The sequence below is a fragment of the Protomyctophum parallelum genome, assembly GCF_964188405.1.
Source record: "Protomyctophum parallelum genome assembly, chromosome: 9".
Taxonomy (NCBI): Eukaryota; Metazoa; Chordata; class Actinopteri; order Myctophiformes; family Myctophidae; genus Protomyctophum; species Protomyctophum parallelum.
In genome coordinates this window covers 30,609,945-30,636,414 of record NC_139706.1, presented here as the reverse complement: position 1 = coordinate 30,636,414, position 26,470 = coordinate 30,609,945, and the positions used below count along the sequence as shown (strand labels likewise).

The 26,470-nt window shown below is 44.6% G+C and overlaps 1 protein-coding gene across 1 annotated transcript; it reads right to left on the bottom strand.

Moving 5' to 3' along the window:
* Positions 1–27: 27 nt before the first annotated feature.
* On the bottom strand, positions 28–26,128 carry gmps (guanine monophosphate synthase). Its single transcript, XM_083773061.1, has 16 exons — positions 25,876–26,128; positions 18,192–18,364; positions 16,291–16,405; positions 15,780–15,877; positions 14,569–14,672; positions 14,195–14,388; positions 11,515–11,680; positions 10,270–10,421; positions 9,932–10,105; positions 9,163–9,268; positions 8,931–9,046; positions 8,449–8,574; positions 6,669–6,784; positions 6,280–6,410; positions 5,739–5,911; positions 28–2,571 (listed from the first exon to the last, which is right to left on the bottom strand). Exons 1-16 carry the CDS (start codon positions 25,900–25,902, stop codon positions 2,470–2,472), a joined length of 2,073 nt encoding a protein of 690 aa, XP_083629187.1. The 5' UTR covers positions 25,903–26,128; the 3' UTR covers positions 28–2,469.
* Positions 26,129–26,470: the final 342 nt, after the last annotated feature.

Here is a 26,470-nt window from a genome sequence, read left to right as displayed (position 1 = left end):
GTGGTGAAAAGAGAAACCAGACAATGATCTCAATGTGGACTTCTTTATTAAAGCTCAATTTTTCATTATACAAATGTCATCATAGTTGAAACTGCATGCGGTGGCTTGGTTTGAGGCACATTACTAAGGAGGATGAGCATTATTTGAACAAATAACAAAGACATAATAGCATAACTTAATCTTATCGCAATATTGCAAATCCAACAAAAACATTTAATGTCTGTTAATATTCAAGCCGTTTTCTATGGAGACATGTATCGTCACATACACAGGCAAAACAGAGGGGGGGGGGGGGGGGGGTACACTAGACAAATTAAGGGGACAGTTTCAGTTTGGATTTTGACTTGAGTGATTTTGCCACTGACATGAAGGAAACGGATGAGAGACAATTATGTTCAGGAAGCATGAACGCAAATTTAAGCGTCCATTGACCATGAGACCGCAGTCAGAGATGTTACTAGATCCATGTGGTGGCTGAAGAAACATTACAAAACTCAGTTAAACCTGAGTACTGTACCTACTATCTAGTAAAATCCTCAGTGTTCATTCTTCTAACTCAAGTGTACAAATCTAATTAAATGGACCGCCAAGCGTTACATTTAGAGCCAAACCACATCATGTAACTAGTCACATTAACGCCTTGCAAAAAACAGTTTTAAGGACATGTCACACCAATGCAACTCCTTGCAAGTGCCATTGGGGATAATGCAGTTGCATGGCAAATCATTGGTGTGGTTTGGGCCTAAAACACAAGATTCCGCAGTGCACCTGCTGTGGACTAAATTACTGGAGTGAGATCAGAGTTTAGAAAATAGGCCTACTGGGTGCTTGAACAGCAAATACACCAACAATGCCTTTGTTGGTGTCCCAAACAAAACCCCTTTTGGTTTGGTCTCTTGGAGGTGATAACAGATACGTTTTCAATGGACCACACTACGGCAAGAAATGCTTGAAAATGAATATACTATCTTTTATGTCATGAAGCATCAAGGCTTTATGGGTAAAGAAATTAAGAATGTGCAAAGAAGTTGCTCCCACACAACACGTGAGCAGCCAAATGGCAATGAAAATGACAAATGCATTCAACAGTTATCAACTCTACTCTAGTTAAGAATTTAGTTCATTTTTAAGTCAGTCCTCTTGTTTCTCATAAAAAGCATATATATTGCAGCATATGGAACAAACTATAATCAGCCTTTCAGGAGGCGAGCATTAAGTCCAGATCAGTTCACATTTAAAATAACTCAAGAAAGAAAAAAGAACAGGCACACACAAAAGGTCACCTACCATTTTGGAGGTTATCCTGCACATTGTGATACTTAACCACTTTTAAACCCTATATACTTAGTTGTCCGGAGTCCCCCAGGTGTCTATATTAGGCCCCCCTCCTTACCCCATCTTCACAATAGCACATCTACAAGCTCACAACACGTTGCATTTAGTGAGTTTATAGATGTGCTACTTTTGCCTTATGTTGACCCCAGAATACGGACACTAGGGTTCATGTGGTTAATAAGTAATTCTCTGGTCGACCACAGCCCACTGTAGCAACACCTGCCAATGACTCCAGATTGGACTAGATCAGAAACCACTGATATATCAACACAGTTTATTCTACATTTGGCAAAGAAAAATCAAAAAATAGTTTAATTGGTCATATAGTTTCTCTTTAGTTAACTTTTGGACAGGTATACCCTGCCACGCTTAACACAGTATACAGTAGGAAAATGAACACGTATATGTATTGTATCTTATATATGGGAGAACAGTCTTAGGCTAAGAATAGCCTTAACTATAACAGTAAAAATATAAGTTGAGACAGAAAAAAAAGAAAGGCAAAAAGTGACGGATGTTTTAGTTTTTTTTTTTTTAAGCCATTCCATTGACATCTTTCCATTTAGTTTTCTTAATGAATTCATCTCATAACACAACCTGAGGCACGACGTGCGCTAAAGTCCCCTTCCTTCATTTGTTTTTCTATTTTTTTTCCTTTAAATGTCCGACCTCAAACCCAGAGGCAGCTGTTAATTATTCCACCAGAGACAAGAAAGAAATCCATTGTCACGCATGAATGAGAAGAAAAAAATAATAACAATGAATTGTCATATTATCATCAATAACCAATAACAATATCAGACCCAATTGCCAAAAAATATATATAAATATGGAGGGGAAGCAGAGTAGTAGCGGCCTGGTGCGCCCGCTGGTCACAGTACTGCCCGCCTTCCATGGGAATGTTCAAGAGAGGAAAGGTGGGGGGGGGGGGGGGGGGGGGGAGAGACTGTGTGTGTGTGTGAGTTAGGAGTAGTAAGGAGGAAAGACAACCTGGTAAAGGTAAGAGGAGAAGAGGGGGTCACCAGCCCTCTCTGGTATCTATGGTGACTGTGTGTGTGTGTGTGTGTGTGTGTGTGTGTGTGTGTGTGTGTGTGTGTGTGTGTGTGTGTGTGTGTGTGTGGTCCTCTTGAGGTTCTACTCCCACTCCGTGGTGCCAGGTGGTTTGGATGTTAGGTCGTACATGACTCTGGAGATCCCTGGGATTTTCTTTATTTCGCTTACCATCTTTAGCACCACCTGCAGAAGCAGATAAACAGCACAACCGTTTAGTTAAACTTGGGACCAGATTGCAACCATCTGTTGACTATCATACAGCAGGCTAACATACAGTAAACCTGACAGACAGCAGGCTAATGTACAGCAAGGTTAAAGGACCACTTCACCACTTTTCAACCTATCTTCATATAATAGGTCCTCACTAATAATCATGAAAAAATGGCGCAATTTTTTTCTACTCCGTCTGTGTCTCATAGGAGGGCTGTGGGCAGTTCAGAAACCGTCTTCCCACTCTTCCAGTGACATCATCGATGGGGAATCCAAGCTAATAGAAACTGCAGGCTTTCTAGTCCTGAAAACTTGCAATGCAAAAATGGAAGCCATCGTTCTCACGATAATGAAAACCTAAACATTTTTGTTTAAACAAATCTTATTTAAAAAGAAATCTGCCTAATGATGATGTCACTGGAAGACTGTTTCTAAACTGCCCACAGCCCTCCTATGAGACACAGACTGAGTACAAAAGAATCGTGCCATTTTATCATGATTATTAGTGAGGACCTATTATATGAAGATAGGTTGAAAAGTGGTGAAGTGGTCCTTTAACATACAATAAGGCTAAATATGGCTAATGAACAACAGGCTAATGTGCAGCAACTGCAAGTCTAACAGACAGCAGGCAAATGTACAGCAAGACTAACAGACAGCAGGCTAATGTACAGCAAGGCTAACACACAGCAGGCTAATGTACAGCACGGCTAACATACAATATGGCTAACGAACAGCAGGCTAATGTACAGAAGGGTAATGAAAACAGGCTAATGTACAGCAAGGCTAACACACAGCAGGCTAATGTACAGCAAGGCTAACAGACAGCAGGCTAATATACAGCAAGGCTAACAGACAGCAGGCTAATATACAGCAAGGCTAACAGACAGCAGGCTAATATACAGCAAGGCTAACAGACAGCAGACTAACGTACAGAAAGGTTAACACACAGCAGGCTAAAGTACAGCAAGGCTAACAGACAGCAGGCTAATGTACAGCAAGGCTAACACACAGCAGGCTAATGTACAGCAAGGCTAACGAACAGCAGGCTAAGGTACAGCAAGGCTAACGAACAGCAGGCTAAGGTACAGCAAGGCTAACGAACAGCAGGCTAACATACAGCAAAGCTAACACACAGCAGGCTAATGTACAGCAAGGCTAACAAACAGCAGGCTAAGGTACAGCAAGGCTAACGAACAGCAGGCTAAGGTACAGCAAGGCTAACGAACAGCAGGCTAAGGTACAGCAAGGCTAACGAACAGCAGGCTAAGGTACAGCAAGGCTAACGAACAGCAGGCTAACATACAGCAAAGCTAACACACAGCAGGCTAACATACAGCAAAGCTAACACACAGCAGGCTAATGTACAGCAAGGCTAACACACAGCAGGCTAATGTACAGCAAGGCTAACAAACAGCAGGCTAAGGTACAGCAAGGCTAACGAACAGCAGGCTAACATACAGCAAGGCTAACGAACAGCAAGCTAATGTACAGCAAGGCTAACAGACAGCAGGCTAATGAACAGAAAGGCTAACAGACAGCAGGCTAATGTACAGAAGGATAATGAAAACATGCTAATATACACCAAGGCTAACATACAATATAGCTAAATATGGCTAATACACAGCAGGCTAATATACAGCAAGGCTAACACACAGCAGGCTAATGTACAGCAAGTCTAACAGACAGCAGGCTAATGTACAGAACTTCTAACAGACAGCAGTCTAATGTACAGAAGGATAATGAAAACAGGCTAATATACAGCAAGGCTAACATACAATATGGCTAAACACGGCTAACACACAGCAGGCTAATGTACAGCAAGGCTAACAAACAGCAGGCTAATGTATAGAAGGGCAATGAAAACAGGCTAATGTACAGCAAGGCTAACACACAGCAGGTTAATGTACAGCAAGGCTAACAGACAGCAGGCTAATGTACAGCAAGGCTAACAGACAGCAGGCTAATGTACAGCAAGGCTAACAGACAGCAGACTAGGGCTGGGGCGGTATGGGATTTTTATTACCGCGGTTATTGCCGGCCCCCATACCGCCGGTATGGCGGTTATAAAAAAAAAAAAAGGGGGAATAATAAGAGGGCTAATAAAAGTTACAGGTATGGTGTGTGCGATATTAATTGTGAGATTACCATAATGACGGTAATCATTAAAGGACCACTTTTGAACCTATCTTCATATAATAGGTCCTCACTAATAATCATGATAAAATGGCACGTTTTTTTCTACTCTGTCTGTGTCACATAGGAGGCCTAATCTAATTGAATACCCCTGCCATAAAGCATTACACTTGTTTACAAGAGGGTCCACCATTTTCAATTCATCATATCATTTTGTACACTATGCACTTCTATAAAGCCAAAAACAGGAAATCATCATAAAGGAGGTAAAAAGGGGGAAAACGTATACAGTGAGGGGGGAAAGGGGTGGGTGGAGTCAAGGGATTTACATCTTAATGACAGTTGGTAGGGCGTTCCACATTTTTGTGGCATAGGAGTGAAATGAATTTAGGTGGACCCTCTTGTAAACAAGTGTCCACTCACAGTTAACAGTCTTTGTATTGAGTTGTGCTTGAAATGTAGTGTAATTCTGCAAACTGTTAATAAATATTTTAATCAATCAATCAATCAATCCTTGTTTGTGCCGAATCTGGGTTGCACATGTTTTTTGAACTCCCTCTGGTGTTGTGTTGCTGGCATGATTAGACTGACTGAGCGTCACTGTGTATTATGATACACTTTTCATTTCATTTAAAAAAAAAAAAATCATTGCATAATTATTATTATTTTAAACCGCGGTAATGAACCCGATACCGCGGTATGCGTTACATACCGGCGGTATGGCGGTATTGCGGTTATTGCACCCAGCCCTACAGCAGACTTCCTTACAGAAGGGTAATGCAAACAGACTAATGCACAGCAAGGCTAACAGACAGCAGGCTAATGCACAGCAAGGCTAACAGACAGCAGGCTAATGCACAGCAAGGCTAACAGACAGCAGGCTAATGCACAGCAAGGCTAACAGACAGCAGGCTAATGCACAGCAAGGCTAACAGACAGCAGGCTAATGCACAGCATGTTAAAGGCAGTTCAGTTGAGAGGCTAAAAAGCATCAGTAGTAGTACCTCTTCAGGGATGTGTTGACCAGGTGTGGCAGGGATCCCCGTCATGAAGTCACTGGTGATGAAGGTACGGATCACCACGGAGCGCCGACAGGACGGCTGCTTCTGCAGGGGGTCACGGTCAAAGTGCAGGGGGGTCAAGATGATGGGCATCTGGCTGATTTTACCAGAGTAGCCTGGAGAGGGAGATCATGTCAAAGAAAAGATTAGTTATTCCCAGATTATGAAATTGAAGGCACTTGATTATATTCAAATGAATTTTAGACCATCGCTGCTTCATTGGTCAGCTATAGCAGAAAATATGAAAGATGTCACAGATTTGATATATTATGAGCTTAAGGTGATTTCTTAATGTTGTTCATTATAAGCTTTAGCATAACCAACATCTACAACGCGTCCCAATGTGGATCGGCTATTCTCGGCGTGCGACACCATCCTACGTCCTACATTTTGCACGCAATTGAACAAACCACATCTTTCTGTTTCAACTTCGGCATGTCCCCACTCCCCACTTTAAGACATTTCACACACACACACTCCTTACCAGACTCTCTCAGGATAGAGTGGGCTACAAAGTCAGCCTGTCTGAGTGTGCTCAGTACGCCCGTGGTTAGGAAGGTTGGCGTAATGTCTGTGGGGGGCTCTTTCACATGGGAGCCAAACACATACACAACTCTGGAAGAGAGAGAGAGAGAGAGACAGTTATGTTTGTGCTTACACATTGGTACAGTACTGTTACTGTAGGTGTAGTACCAATTCAAACGCAACACTGTTCTGTCATCTTGTAATTGGACACAGCCTTCACTTGAACTGAAGGCAGTAATAGAAATAGAGAGATATATATAGAGAGAGATAGACTGATAGATACACATATGTAGATCCATAAAGATGTAAAAAGTAGCAATCCTCAGTTGAGTTTGTGCATTGTGTTACCTGTTGATGCTGTGGCACATGCGTGGGATGAGTCTGGAGAGGAACATGAGGTACTCCCAGTGGGGATCCTCTTTGGAGGTGATACCACACACATAACTGTAGGACCGACAGTCTCCCTAAAGAGCAAGGGACACATGGCGTCAAAGACGGCGATTACTGTAGTACTATTCACCTTATTCCTCTCCCTTCTCTAGGGCGGTGCCATTGAGTTTCTCTGTGTGCTGCTTCATTCTATCTGTTCAATTGCTCCTTAGTAGGCTACTGCAGGTGTAATTCTAATTTCTTCCACCTGAGAGGTATACATTTACTGCATTTGTCTACAGTCTCCTGGCTGCGTCGAGGTCTGAGGTTTGGGGGACATTTTGCACTGTAGATTTAAGCAGGAAGTAACAGAGCTACACCCACTATGATGACACTGTCTGGCTGTGGTGAGTGAGTCTGAATCCTTGTTATTGTAGCTATAGTGGGACAGTGTAGTCTGTAGTGTACTGTATAAGTCAAGCTCACTAATTTAAATGATCTGTGACTGAGCAGCACTGATGCAATAAAATAAACCACATTTCCACACAAGTTAAAGGAGTGGAGGAAAAAAAAGGAGGGAAAGTAGTAAAGTACAGTACTCAAGCGCAATTTTGAGATACTTGAGTATGCCCATTTTTCAACACTGCAAATCATTTCTACTCCACTACAATTAATTGAAAACTTTAGTTACAAGTTCCTTTGTAGATTTAGATTACAGAAACGTATTTACTATATTTTTAGTTTGACAGATTTTGAATGAAACAGTATTGCTACCGTTACTTAAGTAAAAAAGTACTTTAAAGCTTTTTGGTAGACAGGAAGAAAGAATGGAATTGAAGTGGAGAAGGGAGGAGGTGCCAGGGTCAGTGGGTGTGTTGGTGTGGTGGTTTACCACTAAACTATGCTTATGAAGACGATGGAGACAAACATCTGTTTCTGCCCATACCTTAGCAGACGTCAAACTGAGCAAAACACTCCACACACAAACACAGCTGACTGCTAAGCTGGTCTGGGCTGATTTAATTCACTTTAGTTTTCTAGTTTAGTTGTCTCAAGGCCAACTTTAATTATTCCTTCCCTCCGAGTAGCCATTTGCTTACTTTGAACATATGTTCTCACAATCTTCAAAGTGAAAGCTGGCCATTATTAAAACCATCTTTGCTTTATCGTATACTGTAAATAGTGTGTGCGGATGAACAGACACTCGTCTCGACGGATCTATGTATTTATGCATCAATTGATTGGATTTAACCCATTTTTAATTTAGCTATTGAAAAATGCTATTTTATTTATCGTGAAAATATTTATTTCAGAAAACTGGAGGATTTAGAATATGTTTTTTTAATATTGGAGGTCAGGCCTAAATGGGTTAAGGAACATTAGCACGTTTCATCAGTCTTGCGTAAACAGGATCAGAGATCTTCGCCTACCACTCTGAGGAGATCTAAATTCAATGTAGTGGCTAGAACAGCGGAGGAAACAATCTCTAACTTACCCAAGCCCGGCTTTGGAAACATTTCTGATAATGTATCAATATGAAGGACCTCCTGAATGTCTTAGCATTGGTTAAGCAATGCAGTTTTTTTTCCAACTCCAACCAGTTTGATCTGCAACATTTTGTTTTGATCTCACCAGACGTATACATAGGTAGGCAGAGAGCCTATCATCAGACTGACTAGCAGTTAATGACATCTTAACTGATGAACTGACTAATTTACAGAGATGGGAATAACTGATTGTCTTTGTTCATTTGGGCTACCTGGACTCCGACAGTTTTGATGGGCAGTAGGAAGGCGTTGAGTGAATGAAGGCTGGTGATTGACATGAGTTTCTCCTCTTCCTCGTCTGATATACATGACCTGACTCTCTGCAGCAACACATGGGGCTGTAGGGAGGGAAAGAGATTAAATGCATTAAGGAGAGGAATATAGAGTTGATGTATGAGACTGAATCTATGCAAATGATACTTACGTGAGCTACCATACTTCAGAAAATAAACTTTTATGGAGTAGTGCTTCTGTGCAGTTAATGCTTAATTGTCACAAATCAATTGACTACAGACTAACAACATGCATCATGCACATCATCGTTCCATCGGACAACCGACAGCTATGGAATAAAATATATTTCTGTGTCACCACAGAGAGGGAGAAGGTAATGTGCAAAGTACAGGTCTCCAGCCGAACATGAGCCAACTATGTCGTGGCCAACACACTTGGCAGCGGTGCCCTGTATTCTGACCTTTTTGACACTGGCAGAGAAGTCTGTGATGATTTTGAGGATGTTGTTGGTCTCAGCAAAGTCCTTACAGATGTAGGGCTCATCTGCACAGATCACCCTTATAGCCAGACCAGGACCTACACAAGGTAGGCAGGGAAAGGATATTGTTTGCAAAGCACCGTGATATATCAAACATCCCATTTGAAGAATCTCAACCGTTGGGTCACATTGAAGAGTGCACTACAGTACTAACCAGGAAAAGGGTGTCGACTGACGATCTCCTCTGGCAGACCCAGCTCTCTCCCCAGCGCTCGGACCTCGTCTTTGTGGAAGTCCTTCAGTGGCTCGATTACTTTTCCCTGCAAGATGGGAAAGGAGTTGGATCAGAAATGCAAACCCTAGTTACTGTGCAACCCCCTTTGGTCATGTCATTATAGGTTAACAAAAATAATAGTTTTTTATAAATTTTATCCCACGATTTTGTAACCCATTATTCCCCTGTGTCAATTATCTAATGTGATCCTGGGCTCTACACACCCTCCGCCAACCTGGGGAGAGCAACGGACTTGAACTCATGCTTCCTTCATGCCCGAGTGTCCAAGTTGCTCCTTTACACCTGACAGGGGGGAGTTTCCCTGGTTGGACGTAGCGCGTGGAAGGAACACGTTATTCCAACCATTTCCATTCCCCTCTATCAGGCGCCCCGGCTGGCCAGGGGGAGGCAGTTTAGAGACCAGGATTACTGCATGTTTTTGTGAGGGTACCTACCCTAGGGAACACGGGGAGAACATGCAAACTCCACACAGAAAGGCCCTTTCGCCAACACACGCCGCCAGCACCCACAGCGCCCTGAGCGCCCCGAGCGCTTCAAATAGTATTTTGAATGTTCTTTAAATAATAGTCAATCTACAATCTGTGAGCTTGTACTAGTCTGGCTCTTTGAATACATCCAAATGTATGCTGGATTTGAGAGAACTTTGTTGAGCCATTTCTGGTGTATATGCTTTGCTTGCATGCGTTACCTCATCTCTGAGCTTGCGGATGAGCTCGGTGTCATTGTGGTGCGTTTTGATGAGCTCAGCCTTGCCACTGGCGAGGTGTGAGGCACTCTCAATAAGATCAGGCCTAAGAGTACCCTGGGCCAGGAGGACGTCTTCAGGCTTCAGGTTCAACTCTCCTATCACCTCATTGGCCACCTGGCGATGTCAATTAGCACAAACCAGGAAGCAATACAGTTAGGCAATACAGGACGTCAATCAAAAAGTAAGGTGTGATAAACAGATTAAGTGGGAAATACGAGTGATAAAACAACAACAACAACAACAACCAGACATAAGCAGGTAAAAGTAGCTAATCCCACCTTGACGAAGGTGTCTCCAATGATCTTCCTCTTCTCTTCAGGGTATGTGGTCATGTTGAGCGTCTTGCTGATTCGCTTCCTTGGTGTTCTGTCCTCCTCTGAGATTGGCAGGGTTGTCGTTCCATTGTAGAAAGTATGGGCTGCATTCACCACTGGAAAGATGTTTAGAGAGCACAGAGGTCAAAACGGATCAGACAAAAAGCATGCAGAAAGCACATCACTAGAGACCCATGCCAGATTATTGGGTCCGTCCAATGCCAATCCAAATTTTCCTAGATGACCGGTTACCAATGTTATAAACAATATTTGATCAAAAAGTGCAACATTTTCAAATAAATTTAAAAAATAAAATGTATTTGATGAAATTGAAGTTTCCATTCTATTTTAACATAAAGCTAACAAACAGACTAAACTTAATCACTAAATCCCTTTTGGTGTTTCTTTCAGAAATTCCCAATCTGTAAATTCAAGAAAAGATTCTGTCAACAATGGGGTGACCAAAATAGGGATTCCAGGTTGAAAGTGGTTAAAAATCATGACTCAAAGAAAGTCAAATGATGTCCGATATACAGAGCAAACGTTCATTGAGACGCAACAGGCATCTTGGGCTCTATTGTGACCGTGTCGATATTAGAGCATTAACGATGCCAGAGTTCTGGGACCAATGCCAAAACACCGATTACCAATTTTTGAAAACATTTGCAAACCAATTCGAGAAACATTTGATTAAAGTTATTATTTGAAAATATTTAACTTAGAACTGAATAAATAAGAATAGAGCTCAAATATCCACTTAAAGAATGAAAAATAAGTTTTTCACACATTTAGACCATATCCGTAGTCATCATATGGGAATACCTAACAATGGATGCCAAAACAATGGGAAGTTTTTCATTTTTGTGAATTTTTATATCAAAGTCCATAAAGACAATTTTAATTATTTCCTTGTGTCAACTCATTTAAAACTTAATCAGCATGCTAAAATATGTATCTGAAAACATTATAGGTTAGAAATAAGCCATGAACTTTGCTGTCTCTCTATCACTTTGTAAACAAACACTCTGCATGTGCGTGCATGCAGACACAGAGATACGTCCTATAGCCTGGAGGGATGCGACTTTCTGATTGGTTAAAAAAAACACAGCTTTCATTTTCAGAGTGAAACTTCAAAATAAAATGCCTGTATTTTTCATTTCACTACTAGGTCTTTAAGCTCTATTCAAAAATAGCCTATGCTCCATTTACCTTTGACTTTGATTCCCAGCTTGGTGAGGGCCTCTTCCACACTCTGGCTCTCTCTCTTCCTCATGAAGCCGTTATCGATGTGAACCGCTATCACCTGGTCCGGGTTCAGAGCCTTGTTCAGAAGTGCTGTGCACACCGTGGAGTCCACACCGCCACTCAACAGCACCTGTCCGCGACATCAGAATCACAGGTGAGCATATTGTGTATTGTAGTCCATTGACTACAATACACAATATATTTGACATTACGATCAACCATTTATCAAAGCATATGTCCATTTGTTACATCTTCTAAAGCCCCATTCACATTGCACAAGCTAGCTTCTGCTTTAGCTTCGTGGTCCCATGTTATCTCTATGCAGAGCAGCTTTTGCGTTTTGAAGCTTGGAATGAACAGCTTTTTTTTTTTTGCTTTCTTTTTTTCTCCCCAAAACTCAACTTTAAAGCAGCTTTGAAAAGCTGGAGCTTTTAAAAGCTGCGTGTAGCCAATCAGAGCACAGCGTGGTTTGAGGAGGCGGAGTTGAGATCATTTCACAAAACCATTTGCCTCTCCGAAAGCTGTGCGGCCCGAATCTCTGAATTAAAAAATAAACTTTTTAAATATGGGCTGTATATGAAATATGAATGGATATTTGGCAAGACCATAGCAGATTTTATCGATAGAAATGAAAGTTTATATGAGAAACAAGTTGTCGAAGCGGTGAAAACAGGTTGTGTTCCCACTGGATTGTCACTTTTTCTGGGGAGAATTGATCCTGCAGCCCGGGCTGCTTCTCCCCTCTTCATGAGCGCTGAGAGGCGGCCACTCTCAGCGCGCTGCGCTCATGTGCCGGTCGTCATGTGTGTGTGTGTGTGTGTGAGAGCGATATAATGGCACGTGTGTATATATATATATATATATATATGCCATATACCGTATATACTGGCCCTATTAACTATTAATGTTAAGTAAACGATATCTCTCTCTCACTCATGCACACACACACACACACACACACACACACACACACACACACACACACACACACACACACACACACACACACACACACACACACACACACACGCACACACACACACACACACACACACACACACACACACACACACACAGGACTCCGTTCCGGTGATATTGATTATTTATTAAGTAATTAAAGTATGCCTAGCCTACTAGTTGGCACAATGTTTCACACCATAAATGTGCTGATGCTGTAGTGTAAACTGTGAGGGTCCGGGGGGGGTGGTGGAGGACCACCCCGGACCCTCACATATAGCCAGCCGAGGAGGGTCAGTGACAGACAGACAGCGCCGAGATAGGGGCTCCCTTCTCCGGGGATTGAATCAGTCTGAATGTCCGGAAACCGCACGTAAACATAAGCTGTTTTAATTGCTAATGTGCTGGATATATACAATTGTATTTCTACGGTATGCTCTTGCTAAATCAACATTAACATTACATAATACCCGGAGGGTTTCGCTCGTGGCCTGGGGGAGAGGAGAGCGGAGTGGGGGGGGGGGGGGGCATGAGCACTGAGGACGGGGGGGATTGAGAAATGCGCATCTGCTAAAAAACTGCCTGTGTGTTCTTCCTCCTCAAAGCCAGTCCAGGCAGCTTGAGTGACAGGTACCTTGTACACGCCCACTTTCTCAAACAAAAGCTGCGTGGAAATGAGTTTTGCTTTTTTTTTATTTACAGCTTTTTTTTATCTGAACAGGGCTTTAGAATGATCAAATTGCACTTTTTTTGAAATTCAAACTTTCAGGTGATAAATCCACCCAGTGATATTTCTGTAATCATGAAGAACGCATGGACGGATTAATCTTTTCTGAGTCCTGGCTATTTCTGTCTTCTTACACAGATACACAGTAATGTTGATAGAAATATATTATATTCCTCTTAATGGAATATACAAAAATTATATCACCCAATACGCTAACATACAAGAAATATGGACATCATTTGAAAATGAAAATCATTTCTGACTAGGAGAGGACACCAAATTATATACCCATTCCTTTCCTTTCCCCCTCCTCCCATGAGAGGAAGCCCAGTTTGGAGAAGCTCAGGGACTGGATCAACTCCTTTCAGCCAACAGAGAAGGATTTTCAATTTGAGTTTAATTAATTTGCTCCACTTAATCTCTCCCCCCTCCCCCCCGGCACCAATACACACACACACCACTGCTGCTTCCTGCATTCATAACACCCACATCTTTCTTCTTATTTGGCTTTCGTTGAACCAAAGTGCTATCACCTCTGTGCCTAACCTTATGCACCTTGGTTTATATAGAGGGTATGAGCATGCAGAAAGTCAGTCGCAAATGAGGGTGTCAAGGCCAGAAAGTAGTTTCTTGACACTCATAACTTCCGGGTATGATGATGATGTCAGTTTGTCACACGCATATAACTATATCATCTGTCGGGTGGAAACCTACTGTGTGTCCAGAACTGTTACTTTTCAGGATTTAAATTGAAAAACAGCAAATGTAGCAGATCCGCAAGCTCGAAATGCTTTAGTATGTTCTACGGGAATGCTGTAGTATGATCAAGTAGGGTTTGATTTACAAAAAAAACACAAGACTTTTCTGCCCGACAACAATGATATGTACATATCTTGGTTTGGTGGCTTACTAACAAGTACTTGGACTGCATACTTTTGACACATACAAATTCCTCCTCACCAGTACTTTAGACTTGTCTACTTTCTCCTTGATCTCCGCGATGCAGGACTCCTGGCGGTTCTGTACAGTGAAGTTGCTGGTGCAGCCCGCAATCTCAAACAGGAAGTTGCGCAGCATCTCCATTCCCCTCTCCGTCAGATCTACTTCTGGGTGAAACTGTGTTCCATACAGCTTCTTCTGCTCATTGGCAATACCTTGTGGTTAAAAAAAAGAAAGAAATCAGAGCCGGTGAGGGGATCATTTAATAACAAAAACATTAAACAATGTTTATTGCAACTTCAAAGCCATTACATTTACTGACTTAAAACTAAATATATTGTGGACCATAATCTTAGATTATAGATACACCTTTCATTACCCAGGCTGGGTCTTACCAGCAATGATGCTCCCCGACTGGGCCACCACCTTGAAGCCATCAGCCACCTTGTCCACACTGTCTCCATGGGTCAACAGCACCAGCTCCTCTTTCTGCAGACCTCTGGATGAACCACACACACACACACACACACACACACACACACATGCATGTAAGCCTTGGCGAGTCATGAGGCCCATAGGGCAGGAGCCCATCTCCTGTTTCTGTAGAGTGAGGCAGCTTGATGAACACCCCTTTGGACATGATGCTAGTATGTCACAGGGACTTACCACCAATCCTACACATCTGTCACCGGTCCAATATCAGGGATCGCCCTGAAGAGGGTTTTTCTTTCCAATTTGTTTGTAACACAGCAAGCTGGGAAATTGTCCCCAGTCTCTGGTTCAGCAAAGCGTTTAGAAAGACTGGCTTGTGAGTCTAAAGGAGGTCAGACAAGTGGGTGGGTTTAATGTGATAATTTATTCCTGTGGAGGTTCTATTTGTGTGAGAGTGAGAGCAAGAATAGTGTGGGTTTCTATTTCAGACAGACTGCGTGTGTGTGGGGGGAGGGGGGCTTTCACTAGTGGTTGTTTAACTAGGCATGCCTATTATGTAATTTTTTTTAAATAATAGTTGATCTTGAGGCCTTTTTCTCATCAACTAGTACCAACAAGGTCGACTAGTGGATTTACTAGTCGACTAGTTGAATAGTCGACTAGTTGCTTAAAGGCGTAGTGAAACGGAAATGGTGGACATTTTATTTTGAAGTTTCAGACAGTTTCAAGTTGAAACACCGCTTTGAAGTTTCTGAACCAATCAGAGCGTGACGGTAGCTAGGGACGGTAGCTATGCTACACGCATGGAGTGTGTTTGTTTACAAGTGAGATGGTCGGCCAGCTGTACCAGTTTACTGATATGTGAGCCGACGGTCAAACGGTTCATGAGCAATGCGCGTTCAAAGTTTGCATTTTCAATTCAGTGCTACAGTATAGCGCCACCCTTTGACCAATGGTCGTGGGCTTCGCATCCTCAGTTTGGCATGGCCCTCTACCATATTGCCACATTTCGCGAAAAACCACTGCACGGTTCAGCTAAAACTGCTATTTTTGGCGGAAGGAGAAGAAGAAAAAGACATATACAATAAGGACACATTTAACAGAAAATACTTTAGGACAGACATGAAAGTTAAGTACTTTATTTTCATATAATCTACATTGATCACCGTTGTACCTGAAGAGAGAGCAGGTGTTGTCCAGTCCAATGTTGAATACACCATCCTCCCTCACACTCTTCCTGTGTACCGTGCCACCGAACACTTTATTCATCATCTGGAAACAGACAGACGATACACTCAGCACTCACACACTCAGATCTGTGACTGCTGGATATTGAGACATACCGGCTTGTAACTACAGGGTCGCCCGTTCAGATTTCTTTGGCTGAATGGAAAAAGATAACCTCTCTGGAGATGTAAACATGTAAAGACTCCCCTCCCTAAAACAACTGAACTGACCAAAGCTAGGTACTTCAAAGAGTTCACGTATATCTTCTCAGTGACAAAGAACAGTAACAGACTGAGCGATTGGGCAGCTTCCAGGTTGTGAGCGTATGAAAAATGTAAAACCCCTGAAATTCTCCCTTCAATTACCCCATGCAGACATTTGCAACGACAGGTATATATGCTCTCAACGACTCCCTTGATAAAATAAGGGTTTTTAAAAATGATGCGATGTGTTTGTACCTGCATGCCATAGCAGATTCCTAGGACAGGCTTCCCGATAGTGAATATGGCTGGGTCAAACCTGGGGGCATCTTCTGCATAAACGGAGGCAGGACCTCCAGAAATGATGATCGCTCTGAGTGGAGAGTTGAGAGTAAAGAGATGGAAGAAAAGGAGTGAAAAGAGCATATAGCCTGAAACACAATTGGAAGTAAAGAGTCGGCCCTTATTTGGGGGTTGGGGGGAGGGGAAGGGGGGGTATTTCACCCGCACAATAACCCAGAGAGGAAGAGTGAAACCCTCTTTCACCCACACAATAACCCAGGCAATGTTGGGTTGGGTACTAAACCTCAATGAGCTGACTCACAACACATTGTCCACTGTCCAGCTTGTTCTCTATATAATCACCAAGTGCAAGTCGTCCATATGCACACACTACAGTCACATGTGTGGCAGCATCCAATGACTCACTGACAGTGTGGTATCACATTATGATAAAAACATATGGCAGGTGCATATCTTTAGATTTCCGGTGGGCTCCTGTGTGCTCTGTCAGTCATGTGCACAAACACCAATAAAGAAACCAGTAAAAAAAAAGAAGATTGATGGGGTCTCCAAAATGGAGGTCTGCTCTCACACAAGATAAACAAAATTTCTATTGGCCTCTTCTGAACGCCTGAGGCCAAAGACAAGAAAGGAGTATTGAATTTATTTCAAGGCTGTTTTAATGCTGTATTATTTTTATTGATGGCCACAGCAGGCAAAAGAAAATTAATGTTAAAATTTAACACTAGATGACTCATTGAAGAACTTTAACAGCATTCCATATGATGAATTTGGTTTAACAGCTAGGAACATATTGTTTCGTTTAATCAAATGTGTTATCATGTAAACACTATGAGGAGATAAAAATCAGGAAAAGTCCTCATTACAAATAAATGACAAAAAAACAAAATAGTGGCCAATGCAATTGTGCTGATTTTACTTCCACAATTATGCAAAGCAAAATGAGACGGACACATTTGCCATATAATAATAATGATGGGAAAAACTGTGACAGTTACCACCGTATGAAAAAGCAGGTCCAGATACACTTTTTTCATATCCGAGCCCGATACCTCAATTTCTGAGTTAGCCGATACCGATACCAGAGAATAATATATAGATAAAAAGGAAAAAAGAAATAAAAAATCTTATTTTGAAGTCCACTAACCGGGAATAGTGTTTATAGCTAACTAGCTATTTATCTTGTGTTGTGTTTATAGCCATCTAGCTATCTTGTGTTGTGTTTATAGCAGACTCCTCACTCAAATATGCACTTGCAGTTTGGGCAACTCAAAAGCAAACTCCACATGCCCCAACATTATATTTACCTGCCATAGTGTCAAGTGTCAACCCCTTACCCGTGTGTCGGATCGGTGGTTCGACTGGCATATTTGCCGATACCGATATGACCCAATATGCCCAAATAAGGGCCGATCCGATACTTTTCCGATACCGTCAGTCTATGGTTTAATGGTTCTATACATTTTCCACCAACGAAAAGTAGTAGTGACAAAATAACTACATTGGATCCATTGAAATGCAGGTTATTTTGTTCCATTTCCAGAAAATAGTAAAAACAACAACGAAAACAAGAATGACAATTACCAGTTGCTGCCTCATATCCCATGGCTGAGGCCAGCTAGAGGCAAAAAGTGTGTGGTTGCCTAGAGACGAGGCAGCCAATCAGGACGATAGGTTGTCAGTATAGCAAATGAGAAACATAGGTTTCAACTAAAGCAAGTGGGCATGAAAGCACTGCAGAGAGAACATTGACCAGCTGTGCTTACACAGTAGCTGGTAATAATAATAAAACACAATTGACAAGACATACATGGTTTGTGCCTGATAGTGACAATATATACGACTTCCACTCTCACCTGAAGCCCTGTTCTTTGATGGCGAAGGCAGGAGTCTCTAAGGGCAGGATCTCCGAGCGTACACATAGCTCCCGTACCCGTCGGTCAATCACCTTCCCATACTGAGCCCCAGCGTCTAAGATCACCACGGCCCCCTCACATGACCCATTCTGCTCCGTGCTGCTGATGTCCAGCTGTGGACACACACACACACACACACACACAATGTATTTAACAAAAGGAAAAAAATGAAGCATTGTCCAGCTTTACTCTAGTACCAGTGTTTCCCCATATGCATATTGTGTGGCAGGCCACCACACAATCATGACTAGCCACCACAGTATGATTTTAGTAGGTGGCCGTGAATAGGCCAAAACAAAGGCAAATAACCACAAAAGACAGCAAAAAACAAATTATATATATATATATATATATATATATAAATAATTGCGTGCATGCGTGTGTGCACGGGTCCGACGCATGCACGCAATTTCAGGTTTACAGATACAGTAAGAAACCTAGGGGTTACGTATGTAACCAAAGTTCTATAACAGCGAGCAAGACCGCTCACTATGGGAGTTGGCGCCCCCTGGCGTAAACACAGAAGCATTCAAATAAACTCACAGACTTTTAGGCTGGGACTTTAGACTTGATGACGTTGACAACCCCGCCCGCCGGGTGCACCTTATAACCGTGCCTCAACGTCTACGTCTCCATTCGATAACAATTGTTCTCTTCTCAAGCAATCAAGAAGGGAATCCTGGTGAGCGGTCTTACTCGCTGTTATAGAACTTTGGTTACATACGTAACCCCTAGTTCTAGTAATCAGCATCTAGTAACCAGGATGATGCCATACCTCTCGTGGAATGTGCCCTCAACCCTACGGGAGGCACCATATCCCTACCAGAGTAGGCCCGCTCTATAGCCTCCACGATCCACTGGGAAAGCCTAACCTTTGAGATAGGCAGTCCCACAGTCTTGGGATCCCAGGAGACAAACAGTTGTGTAGTCTTCCTCGTCACCTCAGTCCTGTCCAAATACAACCTCAATGCCCTCACCGGACAGAGGTTATGCCTCCTCCTATCCTCCTCAGAGGCAAAGGGGGGGCGGACAGAACGCCGCCAAGTCCATCGGAACCGGGGCAGCTAGGCGGTTCTTAGGTAAAATGCCGGATTGGTCTTCATGACCACCCTTGCATCCCCATTGAACCTCATGCATTCCGCACTTGTGGACAAAACATGGATATCACTGACCCTTTTAGCGGTCACCAAAGCTAATAATAACGCTGTCTTCAGCGACAATAGCTTCATACTCAACCCCTCCAAGGGCTCAAACGGTGGCCGGGACAGAGAGTCCAAAACCAAAGCAAGGTCCCACGAGGGGACCAGAGACTTGGTCACCGGATGAAGGTGGCTAGCCCCCTTCATGAACTGGCGCACCAGCGGGAGCTGGCCCACCGTCTTGTCCTCAAACCCGCTGTGGCAGGCTGAGATAGCAGCCAGATACACCTTGACAGTACTAAAGGCTCTGCCTTTGTCCAAGAGGTCCTGGAGGAACGACAGAACGACCCTTACTGGTGCTTGAAATGGCATAACTTGAGCTGGTGAACACCAGTCTTCAAACAACCACCACCTCATATCATAAGCATCCCTGGTCGACTGCGCCCTCGCACACTGAATAGTGTCGATGACGCTCTGGGGAAGACCCTCCGCGCCAAGATTCAACCTCTCACGGGCTAAACCCAGAGGCCTAGATCTTCCGGCCGTGGGTGGAATATCTCCCCTCCCGCCTGGGTCAATAGGTCCCTGCACAACGGAAGCTGCCAGGGCCGACCGTGCAAGAGAGGGACTATGTCCGACCTCCAAGAGCCCCACCCTGGGGCCACTAAGATCACTGACAGGCGCCGTGTCCTCACCCTCTCCAGCGTGGGAAGGATGAGAGACAACGGGGGAAATGCGTAAAGTGGGCCCTGGGGCCAACGGTGCGCCAAGGCATCCAAACCTAGCGGAGCCGTCCCTGCTATGGAGAAGAACAGAGGACCCTTGCTGTTCTCTTCCGACGCAAACAGATCCACTCGTGGCTCGCCGAACCTCTCCCACATCTGCCTGGCCACTGTTTTGTGCAGTGACCAAGCCGCCTAGAGGTATCGGCCCCTGGACAACAGATCCGCCCCCGTGTTCTGGAGTCCCGGAACGTGGGAGGCCCTGAACGAAAGAAGGTGCTCGACGCACCATAACGTCAGTCTGTGTGCTAGCGCATGCAGTTTGGTGGACCGTAGGCCCCCCTGCTTGTTGATATAGCACATCGTCTGTGTACACTCCACAAAAGTCCTTGGACTTAGTGACAGTCCGATCGGAAGGACCAGATATTCGTATATCTGTCCCTTGAAGACGAACCGCAGGAATTTTCTGTGTGGTGGGTAGACGGGAATGTGGAAATACGCGTCTCTGAGATCGAGAGTTGTATACCAGTCCCCTCAACGCATCATGCGCAGCAGAGCCTTGCTCGTGAGCATTTTGAAGTGAAACACTTTCAAATAGCCGTTCAGAGCACGTAGGTCTAGAATGGGCCACATGCCCCCCCCCTTTCTTTTCCACGAGAAAGTAGCGGGAGTAAACCCGGTGTTGCTCTGCTCCATGGACACCACACGTATAGCCTTCTTATCCAACAGAGACGTTATCTCGTCCTGGAGAACCTCGGCTGCCTGACCACCCGCTTGCGAGAGCAGAACGCTCCCACAATAGGGAGGTCTTCTGGCAAACTGTAGTTTGTAACCCTTCGAGATGGTGTTCAACATCCAAGTATGAACACCACAACGATTCCACTCCTGTAGACACAGCGCCAGAGGGGTTGAAGCCAGCTCCGAACCTTTTTGTGGTAGAGCGGCGCCCCTTACGGTCAGAACCTGGGCCTGGGGCCTCTGTCCTGCAATATGGACCTGGGGCTCTGGTGCTGTGCCCACGGCAGCTACACTTGCACTTCGGCCGACAGCCACGGGCCCCTTCGAGGCCCGGGCTGCTGGCCCATTCCCTTGAGTTTCAAGTGACGATTCAAAAGACCGGTTTTCAGTAGAGAACACTGCTTTATTGAGAAAAGTGGTGGCACAGAAAACACTGGAGAGACATTTATTTTCAAAAAACAAGTCCTCTTTCCGTCTACACCAAGAGCGTCCGGCATGAGGCCCGTGGCCACTATGCTGCGCTTCAGAGAAACTCGGGGAAGGGTGGGGGAGACAGTGTCCGATGTCTCCCCGTGGTGGTTATTCCGCCTTCCCGCCGGGTGGCTCTCCTTCCCTGGCCCCATTGCGGGGGCCGCCGGCCGGAGAAGCCGAGGGGCGCCTGGGCCTGTCGACCCTCTTGCGGCCGCGAGGTGGGCAGGAAGATGAGGCCGCCGCTGACGGAGCCCTCTGAGCGTCGGGGACCTCGAAGGTGCTCCTCCTGGACCTGGAACGATCGTCCCTGTCCTTGGTGCACTCGTAGGTCGGCCTGTAGGCTTGAGCCTGCTTGGGCCATACTCCAGACGCCGGGAGACAAGCGCCGATGACTTCCGTGTCAGTCTTTGTTTGTCCGTCGCGGGAGCGCATCTCCTCGAGCATGGACGCGAAGAGTGTCGAAGTGGAGACTCTGTTTCAAAGGAGTACGTCCCACTTTGGGGGACAGCTCCAGCCACCTGGCCCTCTCGAGGACCAGAAGTCTCGCCATGGTTCCGCCCACCATCTCCGCCTGGGCCTGAGTGAGACGGAGGAGCTCAAGGTGCAGGCGTCTCAACTCAGCCATGTGTTCGGGGGTAGGCTCATCACCCGCCTCCAGGAGGACATGAGACGCTGACCCCTGCAGAAGGGTCGTGGCGTTCAGTGCTCTGGCCGCAGTTGAGGCGCACTTGTAGGCAGCCTTATTAAGTTTGGAGTCATCCTTGTCCGCAGGCAAGGAGAAGTCCGGGTCCTCGTGGAAAACGTTGGGGTTGATACCCATGAGCCAGCCGGCGAAGGACTTGTCCATTGGAGGCATGGCCTCGAGGCCTGCCTCCCGTTGTCCTGCGCAGTCAAGAAGCTTCATGCCTCCGCTCAGGGAGGTGGAAACTGAGTGAGGCCGTCCCCAAGACACCATGAGGGATTTCAGGAACCCGTCATCGAGGGGGATCTCAGCCTTGGTCTGGGACTTCACTGGGTTGCCATGAATCCTCTTGCGAAACTGTTCGCATAGGGTGTCTTTAGCCACCGGAGGTTCAAGACTGGCCGGCCAGACCAGACCACAGCGGACTGTAGCCTTCTTGAACAGATCGACTATGTCAGTGTTGTCATAGTGGAGCTGCGGTTCAGCTGGAGCAGCTGGAGCCGTCGGAGCTGCAGCGGTGTCGGCCGGTGCACGTGTGGAGGCTAACAAAGGGTTGCACCGTTCCTAGCCCTTCACACGTTCACACGTTCGAGAGCCACGCCGTCGCGGGCTTGTGAAAGCCGCGGGACGTATGTGTGGAAGCTGAGAGAAAGCTAATGATAGCCTTATCAGACCGTCACACAGCGTGGAAGCTTAAACAGAATAATATGCTGCTCAAGTTGCCGTCGCAGGCTTGGAAAAGCCGCGGGACGTAAGTGTGTGGCTAGAGCGGGCTATTAATAGCCACCGCTAACGCCGCAACACGTGTGGAAGCCAAGGAAGGGTTGTGTACCGTTTCTGGCCCTTCACACGTTCGAGACCCTTAGGTCAGCGAAGGTTTGTGTGGAAGCAAAAAACTGGCTGTTGCCAGCCACGTTTACAGACCGTCACACAGGTAATAAAGAAACCAGCTAGGGCCGTGAGCCACTAAACGGACTAAATTACCCCCAAGTTAGTGTTAACTCAGTCAAAGAAAGCGGACTTACCGACTTTCTTCTTCTCGAAGCCTCTGGGAAAAGCAGTTTCTGCGGTACCGAAATAAATCAGATACTAATCCGTGAGGGAGACTTCGTTGCGCTGTGTGTCCCAGCCTAAAAGTCTGTGAGTTTATTTGAATGCTTCTGTGTTTACGCCAGGGGGCGCCAACTCCCATAGTGAGCGGTCTTGCGATGCTGATTACTAGAACTTAAACAGTGTATCATCCATGTATGCGTTAGCCGTAATCAAAAAGCAGATTCCATGATATATTTCTTTCATATATTTTTAAAATCAGCCCTGATGAAGACCGGTATAAGTCGAAACATGTTGGTTTAATAAAGGTTTCCTCCTTTTTAACTATTAAGTGTGCCCGGATCTCCGCTTTCTTCTACAGATTTACTTGTTGCTTGTATGAGTTGTAAATAATGGAAGATGCAGCTCTTTCATTGCTCTATACATACTGTGTATTGCATTGCATTCGTTTTTTAGATGGGAAGCATAACTAGACCGTATGATGTGAATGTCTGGTGTTGTAGGTGTGTCCTCCAGAGCAGTTAGACATACCTTACCAACACTACAGTCAGACACACCCGAGTGAGACACCCTCCCCAAACCCTAACCTCACAGGAAGCCACAGGTGATTTTGAACCCGCAGCACAGATTAGTTTTAACCCACCACGCATGTCGGGACAGGAGGCACGGGTGATTTGTAACGCCCAGCACAGATGATTTTGAACCTGCAGCACAGGTTTGTCGGACTAATGACTGTAGGTACTGTATGTCTAACCAACGTATGCACCCCATACATACAGGACAGACTCTAGATGAAATAATGTCTGAGGGATGAAAAGTCTATCCTCCACCAAAAGTCATCCCAAAGCCAGTTGTAGTGCATTGCGGCATGAGCTTGTAGATTGACTATTTTCAGTGTAAACAACACTGTTTTTCAAGCATTTAACTGTACACCTCAACGCTTGGTACATGCTACATGTTTACGAAATATATGCAATGCATCTGAATTAAATGAATCACAAAAAATGTAAACTGCAATGCCATGTGCAAATTACTCTTACACAGTTGTTCAAACACATCACACTGTAACGACTATGTTAGGACATGTACAATTTGTGATGGTGGGTTCAGCGCTTGCTTCCATTATACCAACCCTCCACCTTGGCCTCACCTCACCACCATGAGGAATGTGACTCAATGGAATGATGAGTTCTAACTGACGTTTCGGCTTGACCTAACACAATTATGGACATGTGATTGTGAGCTCAGTCAATACTGAGTAGCAGACTTGTGTGAAACGTGCTGCATCCATTCAGCCACTCACTACAATCACATGTCGTGATGACATTAACTTTCCATAAAGTCACATAGGGTTAGAGAGGCTGACTTGTATAGCACTCCAGCTGACCTAGCAGAGGGTAACTTTTCACAGACAGTCTTTGTAAGAGGAATGAGAGCGGGTCTTTAGAGTACATACATAGGCCAGGGACGCTATATTATGCACCTACTTGTTTTGAGAAAAACACTTCTGTTGATACTAAGAAACATAAGACATGGCATCTTTTCTCTTTGCTTGAGATTGAAGGTGTTTTGTACCCAACATAAATAAAATGTAAATGAAACGTCGCCTGTGATTCACTGACTGTCACCACAAGACAGTGTTGTATTGTACACCTACTGGACGTAGATCAATATCAACGCTGCTGTCAGGTGGAATAGTCACAATCAAATTATTTCAATGAATGGTTCACTTTTCTGATTTGATTTGATACAGCCAGTAAGACATTTTAGTCAATGTAGTGCCAGACATCGGCTGGTGAGATAACCTACATAAATAAATCAAAACTATGTGACATGACCAGCCAGCAGCTGACAGTCTAAGTTCGAGTATCATGAGTTTAAATCAGGTGCCTTGACATCCTGTTGGTTGTCTTGTCTAGCTAGGCGCGTAGCAAGCTAAGTTAGCTTTTAGTGCCATTAGTGTTAGAATAAAGATACAATGGATACCTAGGATAGGTCTGTGATGTCACAAACAAGGACGTTTGTCATGGGCCCTTTACCTACAAACACATGTAATAATAATAATAATAATAATAATAAATCGAAAATAGCCAGAGTAGATCGTGTAGATCTGCTCAAACAAAACGTGTATAAACACTGTTATTATAAACATAATATATTTCTAATATTATTATGTTTTTCATTTTCAACTAAAATGGCAAGCACAACATTGTGACACCAGAGTTAAAGTGGCTACCGGTAGTATACTTTTCATGAAATACATGAAATTGCGTATAGCAATTTTCTGTCAAGTCAAAAGGTTCACTGACGCCTTCTTGTGACATCACTGACGAATCCCAAGTTCTTTATTCTAGATGTGTAGCCGTGTTTAGCATTAGCTTGTTAGCTGCCAGTGCTGTGATGTGTGATGGCAGTGCTGCTAAGCTAGCCGAGCCATGCTACAATCCACGAGGCGCTGTAAGACAAGACAGCGGCTCTCATCGACCCATCGTCAGTTGTGCGAACATTCAAAGTGAAGTAAAACGATGGTACCACCGTACCACTGATCATTGCCACGACACGGCCCCGGTGCAGCAGCCATCTCCTGCCAGCAGCAACATGTTAACGGGACACTGCAACAGGCACGCAAGGATGGTGCTGGTGCACGGTACTCTGTAACTTTCCCCCACACAGGCCATCATGAACCGGGGGAGACTAGACTACAACACCACCCGGCACTCGAGTGACGGAGTGAGTCCTAAAATCAAGTCACCCCGTTTAGCGGCGCTACACACCCCGCACACAGACGTGTCCATGTCGTAGTAAGCTGGTTCTCAACTGACCTTGCTATCTCCGTTGCACAGAGCCATGGATGACTGTAGTGTTGTGGAATGAGCTCTATCCCTCTCTCTGTGTGTCCCTCGCCTCGGTAAGTATCCCAATCCCTGATCTCACACGCAGGCAGGCAGCTCAGTGAGACAGACGCTCGCCTCCTGGGTCAGCGCGCCGACTACTGTTTCAAATGGAGAGCCGTCCCCTGTGTGTCTCGGTGGAGAGAGAGGAATGCCTGTTTGTCTGCCTCGCCGCCGCAAATCACCGAAAACTTGCGTGGGGACAAAAAATAAATCGGTCGATTATGTATTTTCGGCTTCATGGGTGGAGCAAAAAGTTAATGTGCAAAACGAGAGAACGGGGTGGATCTGACATTAGAATTTGTCAAAAAAAATCAATGACTACTGTATAGGAGTTTATTTTATATCAGGACGTTTCTTTTATTTTTTACTTTATTCCTGAAATACTAAAGATTGTAGCCTACTAGTTAGGCTATGTAGGCCTATAATATCACAGTCATAATCATCTAGGGCTAAATTGCCAGGGGAAATAGAGAAAATAGCCAGCTATTGTTTATTTTTGTCTCAAAAAGTCAGATCAAATGGG

Bases quoted from the DNA above. Each gene is read 5' to 3' on its own strand.
- gmps (XM_083773061.1), bottom strand. From the start codon at position 25,902: ATGGCTCTGTGCAACGGAGATAGCAAG. The intron at 9,047-9,162 runs GTTAGTACTGTA...TACCTTGTGTAG, and splicing joins CAGTCGACACCCTTTTCCTG to GTCCTGGTCTGGCTATAAGG. The intron at 6,785-8,448 runs GTAGCCCAAATG...CTTGCTCTTTAG, and splicing joins TCAAAACTGTCGGAGTCCAG to GGAGACTGTCGGTCCTACAG.